Source organism: Cryptomeria japonica, chromosome 3, assembly GCF_030272615.1.
Source record: "Cryptomeria japonica chromosome 3, Sugi_1.0, whole genome shotgun sequence".
Lineage (NCBI taxonomy): Eukaryota > Viridiplantae > Streptophyta > Pinopsida > Cupressales > Cupressaceae > Cryptomeria > Cryptomeria japonica.
Window position 1 is genome coordinate 958,960,051 of NC_081407.1, and position 20,620 is coordinate 958,980,670.

Below are 20,620 nucleotides of genomic sequence, written 5' to 3' on the forward strand. Positions count from 1 at the left end.
GATTGGGTCCAAACAAAGGGGGAGAAATTCAAGCACTACATGCTAACACAAGCAACAAAGGGAAGAAAATAAAGTTCAAACAGAAGAGAGGAAATAATCACAAAAGCAAAGACTTCTCCAAGATTCAATGCTACAAGTGTGATAAATTTGGACACACTCACAGGTTCCGCCCAAAAAGAAAGAAAGGTCAAGCAACCATAGCTGAAGTCAAAGAAGTAGAGAATCCTCTATTTTTCTTAGCCTTATCAAGCGAACTAAACTCAAACAAACATATGTGGATAATCGACAGTGGAGCATCTCGACACATAACCAGTTTTAGAAAACAATTTAAAACCTTTGAAGGCCACTCAAGTGAAGAAGTTACAATAGGAGACAATTCTACCTATACAGTGAAAGGAATTGGGACCTGCTCAATTCAATTAAGAACAAGAGTTACATTACAATTGAAAGATGTTCTCTTTGTACCAAGTATCAAAAGGAATTTGGTCTCTATTTCAGGACTAGCTGATCAAAGATATCGTGTCACCTTCCGTGAAGATAAAGTTCTACTCTGGCCTAAAAACTCTAACATAAAGAATGCTATTCCTATAGGATCTAGAGATGGTAGTTTATACAAATTATGTAATACTCAAAAACAAGCACTAAATCATGAAGTATCAAACTCTAATGAAATTTGGCATAGAAGATTAGGACATCTTCGATTTAGTGCCCTACCTTCTATAGGAAAAATTACCACAGGATTACCCAATCTAAAATCTGATCATGTTGGAACTTGTAAAGGATGTGCTCTAGGGAAGAACTCAAAAGGGTCCTTTCCCTCAAGTGAACACAAATCAAAAGTTGTACTAGAACTTGTCCACACTGATTTGTGTGGTCCAATGTCATTACCATCATTAGGGGGATTCTTGTATTACGTGATATTTGTTGATGATTACTTTAGGAAAACTTGGATCTATTTCATAAAACTCAAAGAATCAAATGAAGTGTTATTGAAATTTAAAGAATTTAAGGCCCTAGTGGAAAATCAAACTGGGAAGAAAATAAAGACTCTAAGATCAGATAATGGGGGTGAATATATCTCTGAAAATTTTAAAGAATTCTGCATTTCTGTTGGGATTAAGAGGGAGTGTACTGTACCTTATAATCCTCAACAAAATGGAGTTGTAGAAAGAAAAAACAAAACCATCATCGAAGCTGTTAAAGCCATGATGCATGATCACAATCTACATATCTCATTTTGGGCTGAAGCCTCAAATACAACTGTGTACATTCAAAACAGATGCCCTCATTCAATCCTAGAGAATATAACACCTAAAGAAGCCTTTATAGGAAATAAACCAAATTTAAGCCATCTAAGAATCTTTGGTTGCCACATGTATATTCACGTTCCTAAAGAAAAGAGAACCAAAATAGAACCCTCTGGGAAGAAAGGCATATTTGTTGGCTACAGTGGAACCACTAAAGGATACAGAGTCTATATTCCAGGACGAAGATCTATTGAAATTAGTAGGAGATGTCAAATTTGAAGAAGATGCTGCTTATAAACTATCTCTAAGTGCAGAAGATGATCTAACCGCAGAATCAGATGAAAATCCTACAATTGAAAATCAGAGGGAGAATAGCATAGAAAATCATGAACTTCAATCCCCTAATTTCAAGAATGCTGAAAATCCTAACAACAAGAAAAGACCACTATGGGCAAGAAAGATGATTGAAGAAAATAATGTGGAACCTGATGAAATCTTCAAAGAGAATAAGAAAACAAGAAGTCAATCATGCTATGTTGCACTCATGACCGAACTTACAAAATCTAAACCATCAAATGTTGAAGAGGCTTTAACATGTCAAGCTTGGAAAGATGCAATGATTGAGGAATACCAATCTATCTTAAAAAATGATGTCTGGGACATTGTACCTAGACCAAAAGACAAATCAGTTGTCTCATCAAAGTGGTTATTCAAAATCAAATATGCACCAGATGGTAGTATTGAAAAACACAAAGCCCGATTCGTTGCCAGGGGGTTCTCTCAAAAGGCTGGAATTGATTACGAAGAGACATTTGCTCCAGTTGCCCGATATACTTCTGTAAGAACCATCATTGCCATTGTAGCTTCCAAAGGGTGGAAGATACACCAAATGGACGTGAAGACCACATTTTTGAATGGTGTTATTGAGGAAGAAGTATATATTGAACAACTTGAAGGCTTTGCTACACATGATAGAAATCTCTCTGTGTGTAGACTTAAAAAAGCTCTCTACGGCCTTAAGAAAGCTCCCAAGGCATGGTACGTGTTGACGTGTTTTTTACGCACATGCGAACACAGAATAAAATACCTAAGGGTACCTTATCCTCTCTTGAGTAAAACCTCTAAATGTTGAAGATATCGCGAAAAGGATCAATCAGGGTGACTTCAAGGTTCTTTGTTGTAGGATCTCTACGTGTGGATAAGCTCTCTGTGGTATGATGTGATTTGCTGGAATCACAAGGGGACTTACACTTGATGACTTTACTTCTGATTTGCTTTGAATATTGCTGGAACACAGGATTTTACTAGCTTCGATTTGAAAAAAGGGAAAAAGACGAGGGCGAGGAAAGGATCTAATTCTGATACTAAGAATGTAAGAGCAATGAATGATCTTTGGTGAAATTCTAACTAAGTCTTGTTTTGACATCCCAGGACCATCTCCACAAGGTTAGTGCGATCTTCGGAGGAAAGCCTTATGATGTTCAAATCATCACTGCAAGCATAGACACCATCAGGCTGATGCATATCAATGAAGAAGCGACAATTGAAGTTAAGCTTAAGCTGAATGATTCCAGTTGACTACACAAGGCAAGTCTGCAATCAACAAACTGCTAGTAGTATGGATATACGAATTTCACCATCAATCAAGCACATTTCTTCCACTCATCCTAATAACATGAAATCAAATATGAGAAGTATAGAGACCATGCAAATTGTCGAATCGACCCATAAATTTCACCATTTCTTCAATGAAGTTACAAGTCTTTTACAACAACATCTTGGCAACAATCTTTGCCTTCTCTCTCTACTCTACTCTAATTGCTATTCTAATCACCTTCTAACTACTCTCTATTCGCTAACTCCTTTCTATTCTTATATATCCGCCTTTACAAATGAAGAGTCGGGGCTTATATAGTGCCCTTAATACAATTCGATGGCTCAGATGAATTTGAGATCAATGGCCAAGATTCAACAATGAAAACCCTAATTAGGGTTTGTTACAACCATTACATAACATTTAATGCTCGACCAATGAAATAATTGTATTAATCGGACACATGTCTTCTCTAGAAAATTCAACCAATGGATAGCTGGGGTAGGTACATCGAAGTTTGTGCCACCTTCCATGAGTTAGGTACATTGAATCTGGACATGCTGTGGTGGACCACACCGACTGCAAAAGTGATGACTAGGATGCCAACTCGTCTGACACTTGGTTGATGCCAATTTGATGTTGCTGAGAAGCTAGCTTTAATTAATTCATCTGGAACTATCTGCTTCTTCAACGAACCCTTTGCTCTGACTTCTTTTGTCTCTGATGTGCAGGATGATGATGTACCTCGCCTTGTAATGCTGGATTGGAAGAGATCGCCCTTGTTGATGTTTGATCGAAGAAAGCCATCCTTGTCGATGCTAGACTGGAGGAGGTCGCCCTTGTCCTTGCTTGATCTTCTTGGAGGAGACCATCCTTGATCTGGCTTGATTTTCCAACTCCGGGATCTCCATTTGATGCCTACACAAAATATTAAAGTTAGTCTTTTGAGCATCAAGCCTTAAAGCATGAAATTTAAGACCTTTCAAAGGTAAAACTCAAGATATTAATTTGAAAAAAGTCATGATAAATCAAGAATTACACATTTTCAAATTAATAATGAATGGAATTTGGATCTTCAAGACTTAGACTTTACAAAATTGCAATGGGATCACAATAAGTCTTGAATAAGAACTTCAAAAATGATTCTTCATACCTCCTCCTTTGAGTGCTTAACTACAAAACCTTGAAAAATGAAGGAAGAAAACCGGATTTTGTTGGGCAAGATTTATAGCCCTCCCTTGGATGAAGTACGCCTCCTTTAGCCTTCAAAAGAGCTTCACCTTCCACTAGCTTCTCCAAAATCTGGAAATTCACCTTCAAACTTGCTTAATTTCACCTTCAATCTTCTGGATTTAGCTCCTCAAAATATGCTCTTCAAGTTCGCATGAGAGATAATGCAAGAATGATTTGAATTTGCTAAAGAACCTCTCCCATTATATAGAGCACTTACCTTGATTCTTGTTGAGGCCGACCTAGCAATTAAGCCTTAAAATAAAATAAAAAACCACCAAGAAGAAGGCCGACTTGATAAATAAAGACAAAATAATGCCTTGTGCGCTCAACCTTTAATCTTTTAATTATTTAAATTAATTTTAATACCTCTACGATGTTTATTTTGATTATTTCAAGGTACAAAATTAATTTATTAAATTGAAATGCCTTTAATTTAATGTGAATTTGATTTAATCTTCCAAAGGCTTCGAAGTGAGTAATTTTGGTGAATTTTTAAGAATATCATGCTCAAATAATGTAAAAATGAAGGATATCACTAATCTCGCCCTGGACCCTTGGTGAAGGCCAGGAGCGATTTTTCAATCTAGACCTTGCATATCTCCTTTTTTTTTGTCCAAAACTTCATCAAGACATTCCAACTAGACCCTCTCACTGACTTGCAAACTTAGCTTCATCAAATTTTGGAGAAAAGGTGTGATTTTGAGGTTTTTCGCCCTGGACCCTCAGCAAGGATCAGGAGCGATTTTTTTTATTTTGTGACTAAAATCCTCAATTTTCAAAGGCAATATAATATTCATCAAGTTTCTTGGGGTCCTTTTGCCTTATCTCATCCTTGCCTTAGCACAATTTTGAAGAAAAGTTGTAGTTTTTTGCAAAAATCGCTCTGGGCCTTTAGTGAGGGTCAGGAGTGCTTTTGCAAATTTAAGCTTGTCCATGCCTTGTTATTTCTCCAAATTATCTTCAACGGATAGAACACACCCTCTTCCATTTATTTTAATCACAAAACTTGTTTTGTCCTTGCAAGAAAATTGTACTTTTAAAATCTAGCTCCGGACCTTCAGTGAGGGTCAGGAGCGCTTTTGCAAATTTAAGCTATTTTCTCTCACCTTTCCCTTTGAAATCACCTTGATAAGGAAGAACTTTCCTTTTTCATGCTATGAATAAATCTTTAAGCCCAACAAGTGATAAAATAATGCGTCTTTCAAGAAAATCACTCTGGACCTTCAGTGAGGGTCAGGAACGCCTTTTTTGCTTCTTGGTATATTTCCTTATTCTTTAGACTCCCAATCGCTTCTAAGGTATTAAACATCATCTCTTGATCTTTAAACAAGTTTGGGGGCTTCATCATGCTCATTCCATCGCTCATCTTGCCTTTAATACCTCATCTTGATCACAACAATGCTAAAAATGACCTTGATGGAGAATTTCGCCCTGGACCCTCAAAGAGGGTCAGGAGCGATTTTCTCTTTGTTGCCCAAAATTCACCATTTTTCAAACTTTCAAACTTTCACTCTCCGGGAAACCCTGCACAAAACAAGTTAGCCAAAATTAGTGAGAAATAAACTTGAACAACATTTTCGCCCTGGACCTTCAGCAAGGGTCAGGAGCGAAATTTACAATCCAGGCTAAATTGCTCAATCTTTTAGTTTCAAACCACTTCACAGGGCAAGGTAAGATCATTTTCAAGGCCAGGAACAAGGTTTCAAATTCAAGCGAGTTGGCAAACGAAATCTACAATGAATTTCGCTCTGGACCCTCGGCAAGGGTCAGGAGCGAAATTTCTAATCTTGGCCAAAATTCATCATTTTCTTCAAGGTGTTCAATCAATTCCAAAGTCCAAACAAAATGCTTTGCAAATGAAAATTTGGTCGAATAAGGCCAGGAATGAGTCCTAGGTTGATTTTCGCCTTGGACCCTCTGGAAGGGTCAGGGGCGAGATTCGCTTTGGACCTCCTGAGAGGGTCAGGAGCGAAATCCGACTTTTTTGAACTCTTCGATAGGATAATTTTATGGAATATAACATTTAAGTATAAGAGATGTCACTTATACTTTAAGTTATATTCCATATATACTTTCAGGATGTTTGAGAGTGGTTTCAGACCTCCAGGAGTTATATTGCAAAATCTAGTTTTTGGAGGTTTTTCAGTTTCCAGACTTGGTCAAATTTCAAGATCAGGGCATTCCAAACTTAGCCAATTTTCAGGATCAGGACTTTCAAACTTAGACAAATTTCAGGATCAGGACATCACTCAAGCAAGACCTGCTATCCTATTGATCCCCTTGGCGACACTCAAAATGCAAAGGCTAACGGACAAAACTCTAAAAGACCTAGAAAACAAACCCTAGAAAGCAAAAAAGCAGGGGTCCCCATTTACAATGGGGCGATGTGTGAAAACATCACAACAGTACGGAAGGATAGATAGTTATCTCTCCAAACTAGGATATTCCAAAAATGAAGCAGACTCTAACATATACTTCAAAATATCGGATGGTGACATGTTAATACTTGTTCTCTATGTTGATGACTTATTGATAACAAGAAAAGATCACCTCATTGCGAAATGCAAACAAGATCTTGTGGCTGAATTCGATATGAAGGATCTAGGTCTACTGCACTATTTTCTGGGCCTAAAGTATGGCAAAAAGAGAATTATATTTTCCTAAATCAAGGAAAATACACCACTGCTATCCTGACTAGATTTGGTATGATAGATTGTAAGCCTCTATCCATTCCAATGGAAACAAATCTTCCATTTTTTATTACTTGGTCTTGAATAATAGCTGGAAGCCTGGAACATTCAATTGGATAACCTAATGTGGCAAAAGCACTTTAAGAATGTATGGTCCAATGTTATTGATCTTAAAAGAGCCTGTTTTAGGTGGCTGCTTACCTTGCAAAGGCTGCCGTACAAAATGCAGAATTTTGATACTGACATGTGTACCTTGTGCAGGAAGCCTGAGAATATCAGGCATATGTTTTCTGATTGCTTATATGCTAAGGAAATTTGGTCTATTTTTTGTAATGGCTTAAATAATTGGAATATCAATAATCATAATAACTGGTTGGAAATTTTAATCGGATCTATTAGCAAGATGAAGAAAATGTATAATATGTTTTCGCTGTCTTTGTCTACTGAAATTCTTTGGTACATTTGGAAGGCAGGAATTATGAGAAATTTAATGGTGTTAGAAGGGCGTTTACTGAATCAAACAAAAGACTCACATACTTTGTTGTTGCTTTGCAGGTAACAGTCACTATGGAGATCTCTAACGCAAAGTTCTTGAAGCTGTTGGGAGACAGCATTGTGACAGTTAATAGACAGGAAATGAAGTATGGACGCACCTGGGCATGCAAAAAAAAGACCAATCCTACATTTCTCCAGGAACTGATGGAGTTTCATAATAAGTACAATGAGAAAGAACCAGTCAAACCTGACAAGGAAAAGGCTAAGCATGGCACAAGAATTTACTTTACTGCGAAAACAACTCTGACATTGAAGAAGTAAGGTCCAATGAAGAGCTGTCTGTGGTCTCTTCTCCACTAGGCCACTAGGATTGGGAGAAATACAGTGAAAGTAGAAACCTCTGATAAATCTATTATGCTTATTAGTTTATGATTTTGATGTAATAAAACCTTTTGTATCAGACTTATGTTTTAGTGTAGTCTTTTTTGGTAGGTCTAATATTTGACAGTGGCTATATGCCTAGAATAGCAGTCTAAGAGTCTTTTTCGCAAAAACTCAATGATGTAATGTGGTTTATCTATAATTAATATAAAAAAGAGCCTTCCTACAAAAACCTTTTTGCAAGATCCTTTTCGCCATTTTTGTATGTTGTCTTGATTTCTGAGTAAGAAGAAAAAGAAAAGAAACATGTCCTTGTAAAGGAGCAAAGGGGTTGTAAAGGAGCAAGGGGGCCACCCAACACCATAAGGAGGATCAAAAGACACTTCTCTTCACTGAAACATTTAGACAAGAAGAATGATTTCAGGACATGCGGTTAGTGAGGAAAGAATGGTTGCCTGGTGTCAGTGTTTCTCCAAGTTTTGGAGACAGTTGGAAGGGTGAACAAGGTTTCAGGGAGGAGTAAAAAATTTCCTAGAATTTGGGGAGGGCGGTGAGGCAGGCCATTAAAATTAAAATAACTTAAACAAACTAAAAGAAGATGAAATTTTACAAAGTAAGCAGTAAATAGTAGATGCAATGTGTTGAATACCACTATAACAATCCATTAAACCAAAAATACATCTGATTAAGCATTATATAAATCACGATTTCTATTTCATAAAACAAAGCTACAAATTGAGTCATAAGTTATATATGAGAAATGCCAAACCAAGAAATGCTGCATGTATACAAGAAAGCTACATTGAGCAACAAACTCAAAAATTTGACACATCATCTGTTGAATATGTCAGAAGCTATTCTTTATCACTAGAATTACTAAACCTATCTTCCTCCTACAAAGGAACCCTAATCACTATTGCCCGTGTATCAAGATGTTAGGCGCTACCCAATCATCTATATTATAGTTAGATCTTGGGAGATGCCATTAAGGAGGTTGGTTCTTCCAATGTAGTACAAGTGATTACTGTTGCACCATACCAGTGCTAAGCAGCAAGCAAATTAATTGAGTCCACCTATAGGCACATGCATTAGACAAACCTCTTGTGTGCATGCCATTAACCTAAGTCACAAGGTTCGAATTCGAATTCGAATTCAACAGCCATGAAAATTGGATGAAATTCGACAAGGGAAAAATTCAAAAAAAAATTCGGATCAAATTCACCTTCTATAATTTTGTTTATTTTTAAATATATGCATACTCCTAATAAATTATCAGAATAGCGACCCTTGTTGGAGAAAATCCAAGGGCGACCCAGCAGTTGCAGACACCCACGACCCAATAGATACAAAGCATATACAAAGAATACCCACGACCAGCTGAGTTGTGTTTAGAGATGGATAGCAGTGCTTTATAGAGGAAATTCGATTAAATTCGATTTTTTTTATAGAAGTTTGAAATTCGATTAAATTCGAACCTCATCCATGAAAATCGCCGTATCCTGTGACTTAGCTATTAACAATGCACCCAAGGTCATCACAAAAACAGAAATGGGTCAAAAGGTCGTGATTATGCATTGAATGGTGACTCTTTCTATGCTTGTTGCTCAATGTAGATAAATGGCATGCATGCAACTTTTCTTCTTCTTTTCTGGAATTTTTCAACTGTTCTGGCTCCTCAATTTGTAACTTGGATTGATGAAATAAATATCATGGTTCATATTAATTATTAGATTATCAGATTGAATTATGTGGTCGATGTATTATCATTGCATATTCCAACACATTGTCTTTAGTACTTGCATTTTAAAACTTCAGCTTCTTTTGGTTTGTTTAAATTATTTTTAATTTATTTGTATTTAGAATTTCAATAATATTTTATATATTATTTTAATAATTGTCGCCCCAACATTCCAAAATCCAGAAAACTTTTGCCATCCCCAAAACTTGGAGAGACTCAATATTAGTGATGTGTATTTTGTTAAAAAAAATCCCTTTTAATCATATCTCTACATATCAAATCAATCAGGTGAAGTTTTAATGGTTACATTTCTGGCCAATTTAAGTTGTGGAAAAAGATATCCAGAACAGATTCAATGCCATTACAAATCTCTACAAAAAAATCAGCAAATGGTACCACATTTTCCAAATTTAAGACATGAATTACAAATGTATGTACAAATCATCTACAAAAAAAATTCATCTCCTCTCGTATGGCCTTATTTTAAGGAATCAAGACTTAACAATAATAACAAAGACTAACTACATAGATTAATTTGGATCCATAATCTTAGACATGCATACTTACAAATTACGGAGAGATGAGAAGCAACCCTCTACACGGATGAGCTCCCTTAATGTCCCTATTATGTGATTATTGCCTACATCTCTGGAAAAATTCAATCATGTTATAAATCACTAAGACAGTTGTTTGAAAACCACAAGAAATTATGAAATGACAAAGTCAGGCAGCTTATTATGGTACACTATTCAGATTTCATATAAGCATTTCTGTTTGTGGAAGTTATTTCCAGCTAAAACAAGCTATAGAAACATTAAAAAATAGGGATATCAAGTGTACAAGTGACGGAGATTAGGAAGATTTCCCAGCTCTGGAGGAATACGACCCATAAGCCGGTTTTCATGAAGATACAGATAACGCAGTTCTGGCAAATCTCCAAGTTCCTTTGGAATTGCCCCTCTCAAGTTGTTGAAGCTTAAATATCTACCAAGTATATTTGCTGATTATTAATAAGCATCAAAGCCATTTTATTCATAAACTGATACAAGTATCAAAGACCATCATTTATTATATCCAGAAGGGAAGTGTTTCATTTAGTACATCAAGAGCTTACAGGTTTGTAAGTTTCTTCAGTTGACCTATTTCAGGGGGGATAGAATCTTGTAACTTGTTCCACCTCAAATTCCTGAAAACGAATAAAAAACAAAATTTAGCATTATTATAATACAAGAAGAATTGGAAGCAAATATTCCCCATACATACTCACCTCTCCTCTCAACTTAAACATGAAAAAGATTTCAATACATAGAAGTCAAGAATTTGGGAGGAAAAAGAGAGTTCCGATAAAGCACAAGTCTAGGTAGGAGTTGATTCCTTGGCAACCAAATCTATCCTCAATACTAATACAGTTATTCTTTTATTCCAAATGTGCAAAAGTATTGTATGATCTCAGAGTGCTTGAAAAGGCTTGTCAAACTTGTCAACAAAATAAACAGTTACATTGCAGTAGAAATAATTTTGGCAATCAAATGGTCTAGCTTTAGCACCCTCATAACTCAAATATAGATGAGACTTGTTATAAGAGCCTGTGACTATGTTCTAGTAGCAGACAGCTAAAATACTGAAAGAATAACTAGAACAGATATCTAAAAAAATTATAAGATTTCATATCTAATCTCTTAGTACCATGTTGTATCAAGATATTTTGTTCCCAAATTCAATGGAACATACAGCAGACCATTGAGAAAATATTTTAAGTTCATCACCTTCAATCCAAGACGTAATAAGAAAATTTTAGAGGTAATGAGGATTCCAGCTTATGTCAAATAAGAAACAAAATGACATACTAATTAGATATAACCAGAAACTATCATCTTGGCAACAAAAAGACACAAATAAGCCAAACAATTGCAAAATTTATTTGCAGGTTCCCAGAAAATTTTAGAGGTAATGAGGATTCCAGCTTATGTCAAATAAGAAACAAAATGACATACTAATTAGATATAACCAGAAACTATCATCTTGGCAACAAAAAGGCACAAATGAGCTAAACGATTGCAAAATTTATTTGCAGGTTCCCAGAAAATTTTAGAGGTAATGAGGATTCCAGCTTATGTCAAATAAGAAACAAAATGACATACTAATTAGATATAACCAGAAACTATCATCTTGGCAACAAAAAGACACAAATGAGCCAAACAATTGCAAAATTTATTTGCAGGTTCCCAAATATCCAAATTAAACAAACTCACAATGTCATAAGGTGTCTCAGTCGTCCAATTTGAGGAGGTATTGAGCCAGTCAGCTTATTGCCATGAAGATCCCTGTCAAAAAAATGTGCAAAGATGAACACATTAGTACAATGCCCAATTCCTATACAAAATTTTCATTAAGATCTAATCAAATAAACAGGTTAAAAATGACAAGGCAAAAGTATGAAAACATGGAGCATCATGAAAAAAAGAGAAATACAAAATACAAGGAATTGTTGATAAACAGAACACGAAAATCCATATCCATGACTGGCACATAGACTGCACAGATTTATTTGTCACCAGGCAGCATCCAAAAAGAAGAAATACTCTGTAAACAAAACAAAACAGCAAATAAAGCATTTCAATGCATTTTTCCTAAGGTCTTAAAAAAGAAACTTCAATGTCTCTCTATTGCTCTTTGCACACAGAATGTTTTATGCATGTCTTCATTTTTGTAATAATATCTATATCTTCTCTAACTTGTTTTATCTGATATAATTACATTACATTTAAGCTTCTCTATTTGACCATTTCTATACATAAAGCAGAATCTTTGTTAATAGGTTGCTCTGGTCTACTACCTAACTTTCTTATACCTACACTTATGAAAAGATGAAACTATCTGATATGCAATTACTAGTAGTCATTTATTTGTATTGAAACAGTAGATTTTATTTTCATTGGCACTATTGGCTACAATTTGACTGATCAGAGCATTGTTTATCAAACTCCAACAAAAAAACTTCTCCAACTTTTCTCTCAGCACTTTCATCAAATTTCTCAATGTTAACAAAACCAGCTCAGAGCTAATTACCCGAAAGATCCTCTGACCTAAAAGGAAGCCATTGCCTCTTCCAATCTTCTGAATTTTCCATCTAGACAATTTGCAGACCTCCAGAGATTATTTGCCAAGATTATAGCAGCAGCATATCAGAAAGAAAATAATTCAGCCTAATTTTGCAGCCAAAATGCAAAATGTTTCTACCAAAGGAAAGAGTCTCTACAAACGTTCATTGTCATCAGGAAAATGTGGACCATCTACTATGGTGTCTAAAATGATTAACTGTGAAACGTAGGTTCATGGGATCCTACCTATATTGAAAGACGCTAAAGGAAAGAATCTAAATTAACTGGAAATGCATGTAAAATATCAATATCATTGCGGTGTTGATGATATTTAATGGCAATCTTCTTCCTAACAGCAGCGGATTATTCCAATCTTCTCCCTAACAGCAGCAGATTATTCCATCTTTCTGTGTAATTATTATTTACTAACGGTCAAATAGTTATTAGTTGTAGACTTTAATAAAATCATTCCAACTTTAGGATATAGTTTAATGTTTTATTTCATTTCTGTATGTTATTTTTATTGATCCCACATTCATAATGTGGTTTGTTGTCCTTCATTGTAATCCTATATAAAAAAGCTTTCACTTCTTATTTTATCAATGAATATCCTGGTTATTTTTGTGTGCTTGATTTCTGTAATGTTTCAAGAATAACCTTGGTTAAGGAATAAATCAAGTCTATTAATAAGCCAGTAAACTCCTCTTCTCAACCCAACCGATGTACATTTCACAATTCCTGTCTGAATCAGACTGCAACTCTTTCCCAGCAAATTTTGGGACAAGCAACCCTAACAAGAATAGGAAATAGCATTAACACATTGTGATTTCACTTTTCAGAACTCACGCCAAATAAGGTTCTCCCAAAATTTAGTGAGATCTCTGTTAGCATTGACTTGGAAAAGTCTATCCCATACATGATCCTCTTAGGAATAGCAAGGCTGCGGGAAAATATCCCTCAGCTATAGAAGTTGGTCATTTTGCTGTTGGATCCATCATCAACTAAAGCATCTATCAGTGACAGATAGAAACATAAAAACCACCATAATATATCGGCAGACCCAGTTTTGACTCAAACTCAGCAAATTAAAAAAAAAAATTACTACATTAGGTAGCTCACAGAAAAAGGTATATATTATACAAGCCTGTTATCTGCCAACAGATAGTAAATTGCTCATCATATGATAACAGGTTCTGTAAAAACAGCCTCACAGCAATTGTTGTTAATGCCATCTAAGCCATTTTGAAGTCTCTGGAGCCTTTGGATTCACAGAGAACTTTGACAGTCTCTTTTGTTGTGAAGGCCTCAATAATCAAGAAGCCATTGAACTCATTGCTTCCATCCTCAACCACAAATCTCAATGAATACAGTTTCCCACCTCTCTCCTCACAATCTGTGCAATGACACTTTCTTTGCCTGCCAGAAGCTCCATAACCCTTCTTCCCTACAGCGAAAAAACCAGCATCAATGTTTTTCAGACTCAAGGGTTTGTAAAGACAAAAATTTCAACATATGGGCACTTTTTGTTTCAGTGTCTGCAATTCTGAGTCATGGACTCACCAAGTACTCATGCTGAGTCTGTGACTCAAACTCGTGAGGAATCCTACAAGTTTGTGCACAATTAACTCAGCTGAGTTTTGATACTTCATAGGAACTTATGGCAGACTCAACCTCCACTCAGAGAAGGCAAGGTAACATCAAATCAAGAAGGTTCCAACTACAGAGGTACAGAGAATCAACCAAAGTATACAACCAAATATCAAAAAAGTAGCTCCATAAAAGGGTCTGCACTGAATTTTTCAACGGCTTTGAAGCTTTAAATCTGCTAGATAATGAAGAAGAATTGAGAAACTTGGAGAAAAAGATAAACCCTTCAGCTTGCAAAGCCCACCCAACAGCTTGGAAGAAAATTCACTGGCAACACCAGAATTTAGCATTAAAAAAGGAATAAAAGGACATGCAGCTGGTAAAAATCTCTTGGGTGTCCATGAAAATGCAACAAGGAAAGGAGAAAAGCTGGCAAAAGACTATCCAAAAAGGATAAACAAGGAACCAGAGAGGGGTGCACCTACACCTAGAAGTTTCCAATACGTGACAACATTTATATAGACCCCTCAAGTTGTTATGGATGTGACAACATATGTAAGTTGCAATACTCAGCGATTATTCACCAAACTTGTGAGTACTTGCTAATCAATAAAGCTCATTGGGACTCAAACTTGAAATGTCATGTTCTTCTTCAGTCCCATCCCTTTTGTGTGTCTTGCACTATTTACCCACCATTGATATCCAATTTGGGAAATTCCAAGAGGGTTTCCCTTTCATGGAGTCATTAGTTCATTCATATCCAATGTGATTTGTGTGTGGCCTTTTTTTCCTGGGCTACAAATTTCCAGGCAGAATCAGGACTTATAGAGTAGGTCGCACGAGTTTCTCCTGGAACCCTAACCTTGCTCTTGTTAGGTTTGAGTACTTTCAGATTGAATAAAACTCAGAAAATCAGAATTAGTTTGAGCTAGGTTAATTAATTAATTGTTTTCCAGATTTAAGCATAGTAAAAGAATTGAAATGCAAAAGGAACAAAGCACAGTTACCCTGGGAAAACCTCCTAGGAGGAAAAACCCAGCCAAAAGATCCTCAGATCTGATTAGATTAAGTATAACAGTGAACTACAACATTGCCTTTCTAGGGCATACAAATAACTTATCTGCTTCACAGTTCAGATGCCAATTTCAGAACGTATACTGAAGTTCGCTTGCCCTAGAATGGATGTTGCTCAGCCTGAAGCAGATTCGGCAGCCTTGAATTAGGTTCAACACCCTTGGAGCAGGTTCAGCAGACTTAGGAGCAGGTTCAGCAGGTTCACACAGCTAGAAGATAATTCACTGGTTAATTCGCTGTCATAGATCAACTTGAGGATATGATGATTGCAGAAATTAGCGCATAGCAGAGATGGGATTCGCTCATTGATTGATTTGATGACTTGTGTTATTGATCTGCACTCCTCTTAGTACATTTCGCTGTAACTTAACTGCCTTAGCATGTGATTCGCTTCCTTAGAATATTTCGCACTTGTTCCAAAGACTGAAAAATGTGTGTTGTGAATTGAGTGTAGTTTGTACTTTATTTATAGGAGAGCAGTTAACCATATTATTCATGTCGGCCTTCTTGCAATAACATATTATTCATTTAATCCCTTTTAACTGAGATGCATAGGGTCGGCCCTATCAAGGATTGGCAAGGAGACTTGTGGCGTGGGGACCTTAAGTGTAGCGTGGGGTCCTTTTGGAGTGGCCAAAGTGTATAGGACTTGGCCCCATATTGGAGAATGGGTTGGTCCGCCGGGCCCTAATTATAAACAACAGCTCTCTCTGACTCCTTTATTCTTCTATTTCGGATCCCAAGTCCATAGGCAGACTTGAACCAAGGGACTAGGTCTCGAAGTCCAAGTTCATTTGAATTCCTAAGCCCCATTGTATGTTCTCGAAGCCCAAACTTTGTTCTAGTTCCCAATTGAACCTCGAGCCCACGGGGGAATATTGTAGCATATATATATGCTACAGTCTATATATACAATATATATATGCTACAATCATGTGTCATCAATATTGTAGGATCTTACTTTTCATAATGTTTTCTTTGATCTTTGTGTGGAGAGACTTAACATTGTACATTGAATGGTCTTTTCAAACATTTGATAAGTATTTGATAAGTATAAGCAAATATGAATGTCAAGAAAAACGGATGTCAAAAAAAATGCAACAAATTTTTGTATGTATAAACAAATATGAATTAGTGTGGAATTCGATTGCATTATGAATTTGATAACAAAAACCCAGATTGGGACTAACATTAACATCCATTTTTTCATACTTCATGAAGCACATTTCTAATATAATTTTTTATAAATAATAAAATGTATACTTATTGGAATCAGAAGAAGGCAAAAATAATTTACAATCTCCTCAGATCCAAAAGACTTGTTACTGCCACTGGAAATGGACCAACAATGGACACTCCATAAAGCTCCCTGCACATCAGAAATGACAAAACAAATTAGAATCATTTGTAACGAATGAAAGCACAGATGCACCTGCTTCATTCTTTTTACAAAAATATAACAGATCAGTTTCACAGCATTAAATAAGCCTACATTACAGAAATAAAATATGTAGCCGAAAACCTGCTGAGTAACTACCTTATAGTTTTTTGTTTTTAATATGTAAGAAATGAAGCAGGTATTCTACTTTATATTTGCACCAATAAGAAACCATGTGCCATAAGAAATTTTAGAAAATATATCTTCTACCAAAACGCTAATTCTTTGATTGTTTGAAAATTTGAAATGCATTTAAGGGCCCAAAATCTCCCACGGATTTGCTGTAATACCACCACCTTTGGCCATACGTTCCCACAAATAATTAAGGTAAATGTCATACATTTTGAAGAAACATCCAAGTGAAGGCAAAAAGCTAGGCCCTATTAGGCATATAGCATAAGCTTCAGCATATAACTATAAAGTAGAAACCAGCGTTTTCAGTTCGACTTGTCAAAGTTTTGAAATGCATGATTTATGTAATGATAGGAGCGCTGAAAAAAGGACAAGTAATTTGGTTGCTCAAGGACTGCAGTATAAACACATTATACTGAGAGAAAACCCCATACCATGGGTGGCCTACAAGTATTTATGTATTCTGAACACATAGCCTTGTGCAAGAAACTCCCCTACCTGAAATATCAAATAGAAAAAGCCAATATAGTTGCTTCAGAATATTAATCATTTATGCTTATAGCTAAGTTACCGATTCAGATTTGAGTGTGGACTTGGGTTCACCAGTACAGTAAAACAAATATGGGTTTGAGTACATTTAATGTATGTCTGTAGAAACACATTATACTGAGAGAAAACCCCATACCATGGGTGGCCTACAAGTATTTATGTATTCTGAACACATAGCCTTGTGCAAGAAACTCCCCTACCTGAAATATCAAATAGAAAAAGCCAATATAGTTGCTTCAGAATATTAATCATTTATGCTTATAGCTAAGTTACCGATTCAGATTTGAGTGTGGACTTGGGTTCACCAGTACAGTAAAACAAATATGGGTTTGAGTACATTTAATGTATGTCTGTAGAAACAACATCGAAAATTCTGAGTACATTTAATGTATGTCTTTTAAAATATGTTCACCGAAAATGGTAATTATTGCTCTCTCGTGTTATTCTTCCTACAAATCAGACTCGAGTTTGCCCCTCTTCTTAAATGCACAGTGCCTACTGAGCATAATACAATAGGCCAAGGAAAATTCAGATGAACTGAAAAGTTGTTGCTGCACTTGCTAGAGGGAGTAAGCAATCCTCATTTAGCATATCAACACACTTAAGTGCCGTCGCATCAGGAATACATTTACAGACATCAAAGGATTTCTCCTAAGAAGCCAACGTTATTATCAATGCTATGTTATTTAAAATTGTCATGATGATTTTGTTGATGACTGTGGTAACAGCCACAAGATCTGATTCCAGAGGTTGTGTAAGAACTCAATTTACCCCATTCTGAGATGGAACTTAGGAGCATTATGTCCATAATTGTTCCTTTTTCTCCATATGTAATTTAGGGCTACGGAGTATCCAACCTTTGATGCAAATAAACTTTGACTAGTCAATGGTAGATTATAGAATCAGTATTTCTTAGTTGCCAGCTCTGTTAGGACTACGGGGATACCCCAACCTAGCGTTAGTTAATAGTGGCTAAGTAGTTCATTGTAGGATATAAGTGTAGAATAATCTCTTCCATTGTTTGATTTCTGCTTCCTGTAGACTGTGAAGAAGCATTGCTTTCATGATTCTGTCGCTTATGAATCAGATCTAAGTTTTTGTATCTTGAACTCATGTATTTCTCAAAATGTGTACACTTTGTGACCAAGCACAGTATTAAATTCAATTTGTGAAACCACCTGCATTCCGAGAAATCATGTATTCAACAATCGACATCACAATCCCCATTCTTGTACTCACATCCCCTGGTAACTGGTGAATGTTTTGTCTTTCAAAATACATGTGGGCAAGGTCAGATTCAAAAAACGCAAGCATTCTGTACGCAACGCAATCTGTGGTCACGAAGATTTCAATGTAAACCATTATCAATTGACGATTGAAAGAAGACATTCCACAACGATTCAGAGCACAATTAAGCTATGCATCTACAAGATCCACAAAATTACTAACCATTACGCTTGCGATTTGCACGGACGGCATGCCAACATAACAAAAACTAAAGTCTATAAAAAAAAATGGATTAACCCACTCACAATTCTGTAACAACGCGGTAATCCCCCTGGTTGGCATGGGAGCATGTAACCCCACTCCAAGGCGCCAAGTCTCCATCCCCACACGGATCGTCCCCAACCCACGCGTAAACAACTTTCCACCCAAGGGACGCTTTGATCTCGTTCAGTGCCTTCACTACAAATCAAAAGGCAGGTGCAAAGAAACAGTAGAATCCAGATTAAAGCAATACGAAATGTTCCATCTATGAAAATTTAGATAGAGACACCAGTTCCAAATGCTGCGGAATTCCTTCCTTACAAAAAAGTTACTTAAAGGACTTCGTTAAACGTAAAGCGCCTCTCATCCAGACGAGAAATAAACGAAACTCAAATTGAAAGGTCTAGTTAGTGTTTTTCTACTTAACTAACTCAAATAAAACAAATTAAACTACTTTTCTAAAAATGGTAGCCTTGCCTGTGAAATTGATCGCAGATTGAAGAAGTAAAGTTAGGGTTTGAATAAGTACCGTCTCTTTTGAGAGTCTTGCAATTGCAGTAGTGAAGCGTCAAGAGCGCGAAGAAGAGTACGTGCACAGCATTTGCCATTCTAGACTGTGATTTCACAGAGAAAGTAGAGACTCAGAATGACAGGAGCTTTTTATATGCCATAAATAAAAGCCGTGTGCGCGTCTGCATTGCAAGGAATTATTTTTCTGTCGGTGAGGGGTTTCAATCGTTTGACTATGCTTGCAAGAAGAATCTCTGTTCAGGGTAATAATAAATTTTTTTTTTGTACACAGGAAAAAAATTTGCCCGACTATTTTGTATTGCCCTGAAAGTAATTTTGCGTGGCGGTCGCGGTTTGCGGTCAAGTTTGTGTCAGGTAGAAGAACGTTTACTTTCTTTTATTTTTTTTAAATCAAAGCTAATAATTATTTTATTTTATTTTTGCCGACAAGGATTTGAACCGGATATTGATTTCTTAACTAGTTTATATATATTAATATTATATATAAAATATTGCTAGACATATCTTTCTAAGGCCTTTATTTGATTTTAGGATATAAAATTAATAAATAATAATAGGCATAAGACATTAAGTAATTAGTTACTATATAAATTGACTATTGTATTATTAGTTAGGATTAAGCTTAAAGTTAATAGTTATGGTTTACATTTAAGATTAGGGTTAGGGTTGATTAGAATTACAGTAAGGATTTATGGATGTGGTTTAAATTATGGGTTGTGTAAGAGTTTACATCATTATTAGTGGTAGGGTTGGGATTAACGGTTATGGTTATAATTTTGATTATGGTTATTTTTAGGGTTGGAGTTATGGTTAGTTTTGGGGTTAGGGTTTAGATCATCTTTAGGTTTATGGTAATGTTTTGGGTTACAGTTTAGGGCAACGATGAGGATTGAGGATTATCGTGTACCACGTGTTCAGGGTTACTTTGAAGGTTGGGTTATGATTCTCTTTAGTTTGTATTAGAGTTCATTTTAGTTTAGTAGGGTTCAAATTAGTTTAATATTGAATTACGTGAGGAGGTTAAGTGTTATTGTAGTTCAGTTTAGGTTTAAGGCTCAATATGGTCTAGGTTTTAGGGTTAGGGTTAACCTTAATATGATTTACGAATACGATTAAGGTCATTAGGTTATTTTGATTCAACGATAAGCTTAGGGTTGTGTTTTGCATTTATATTATTTTAATTTAATTTCAAAAAAATATTTAAAATCATTAAAAATATTCATATGTCAAACTTTCATTGATTTATAAACAAACAAATAAAATATATGTCAAACTTCATATGGGAAATAGTTGTGAAATACTCCTTGATTTTATTATTTGTTTGTTTACAAATTAATGAAAA

At 35.8% G+C, this 20,620-nt stretch overlaps 1 protein-coding gene across 1 annotated transcript in view; it reads right to left on the reverse strand.

Moving 5' to 3' along the window:
* The window catches only part of LOC131035546 (probable leucine-rich repeat receptor-like protein kinase At1g35710), a 64,226-nt gene extending 44,674 nt beyond the window's left edge, over positions 1-19,552 (reverse strand). The window contains exons 1-7 of the mRNA XM_057967260.2: positions 19,277-19,552; positions 18,792-18,945; positions 16,438-16,509; positions 11,631-11,702; positions 10,493-10,564; positions 10,219-10,362; positions 9,946-10,026 (exon numbers count right to left, since the gene is read on the reverse strand). Coding sequence (XP_057823243.2) covers positions 9,946-10,026; positions 10,219-10,362; positions 10,493-10,564; positions 11,631-11,702; positions 16,438-16,509; positions 18,792-18,945; positions 19,277-19,355 — 674 coding nt within the window. The 5' untranslated portion in view covers positions 19,356-19,552. The remainder of the gene's footprint in view (positions 1-9,945; positions 10,027-10,218; positions 10,363-10,492; positions 10,565-11,630; positions 11,703-16,437; positions 16,510-18,791; positions 18,946-19,276) is intronic.
* Positions 19,553-20,620: the final 1,068 nt, after the last annotated feature.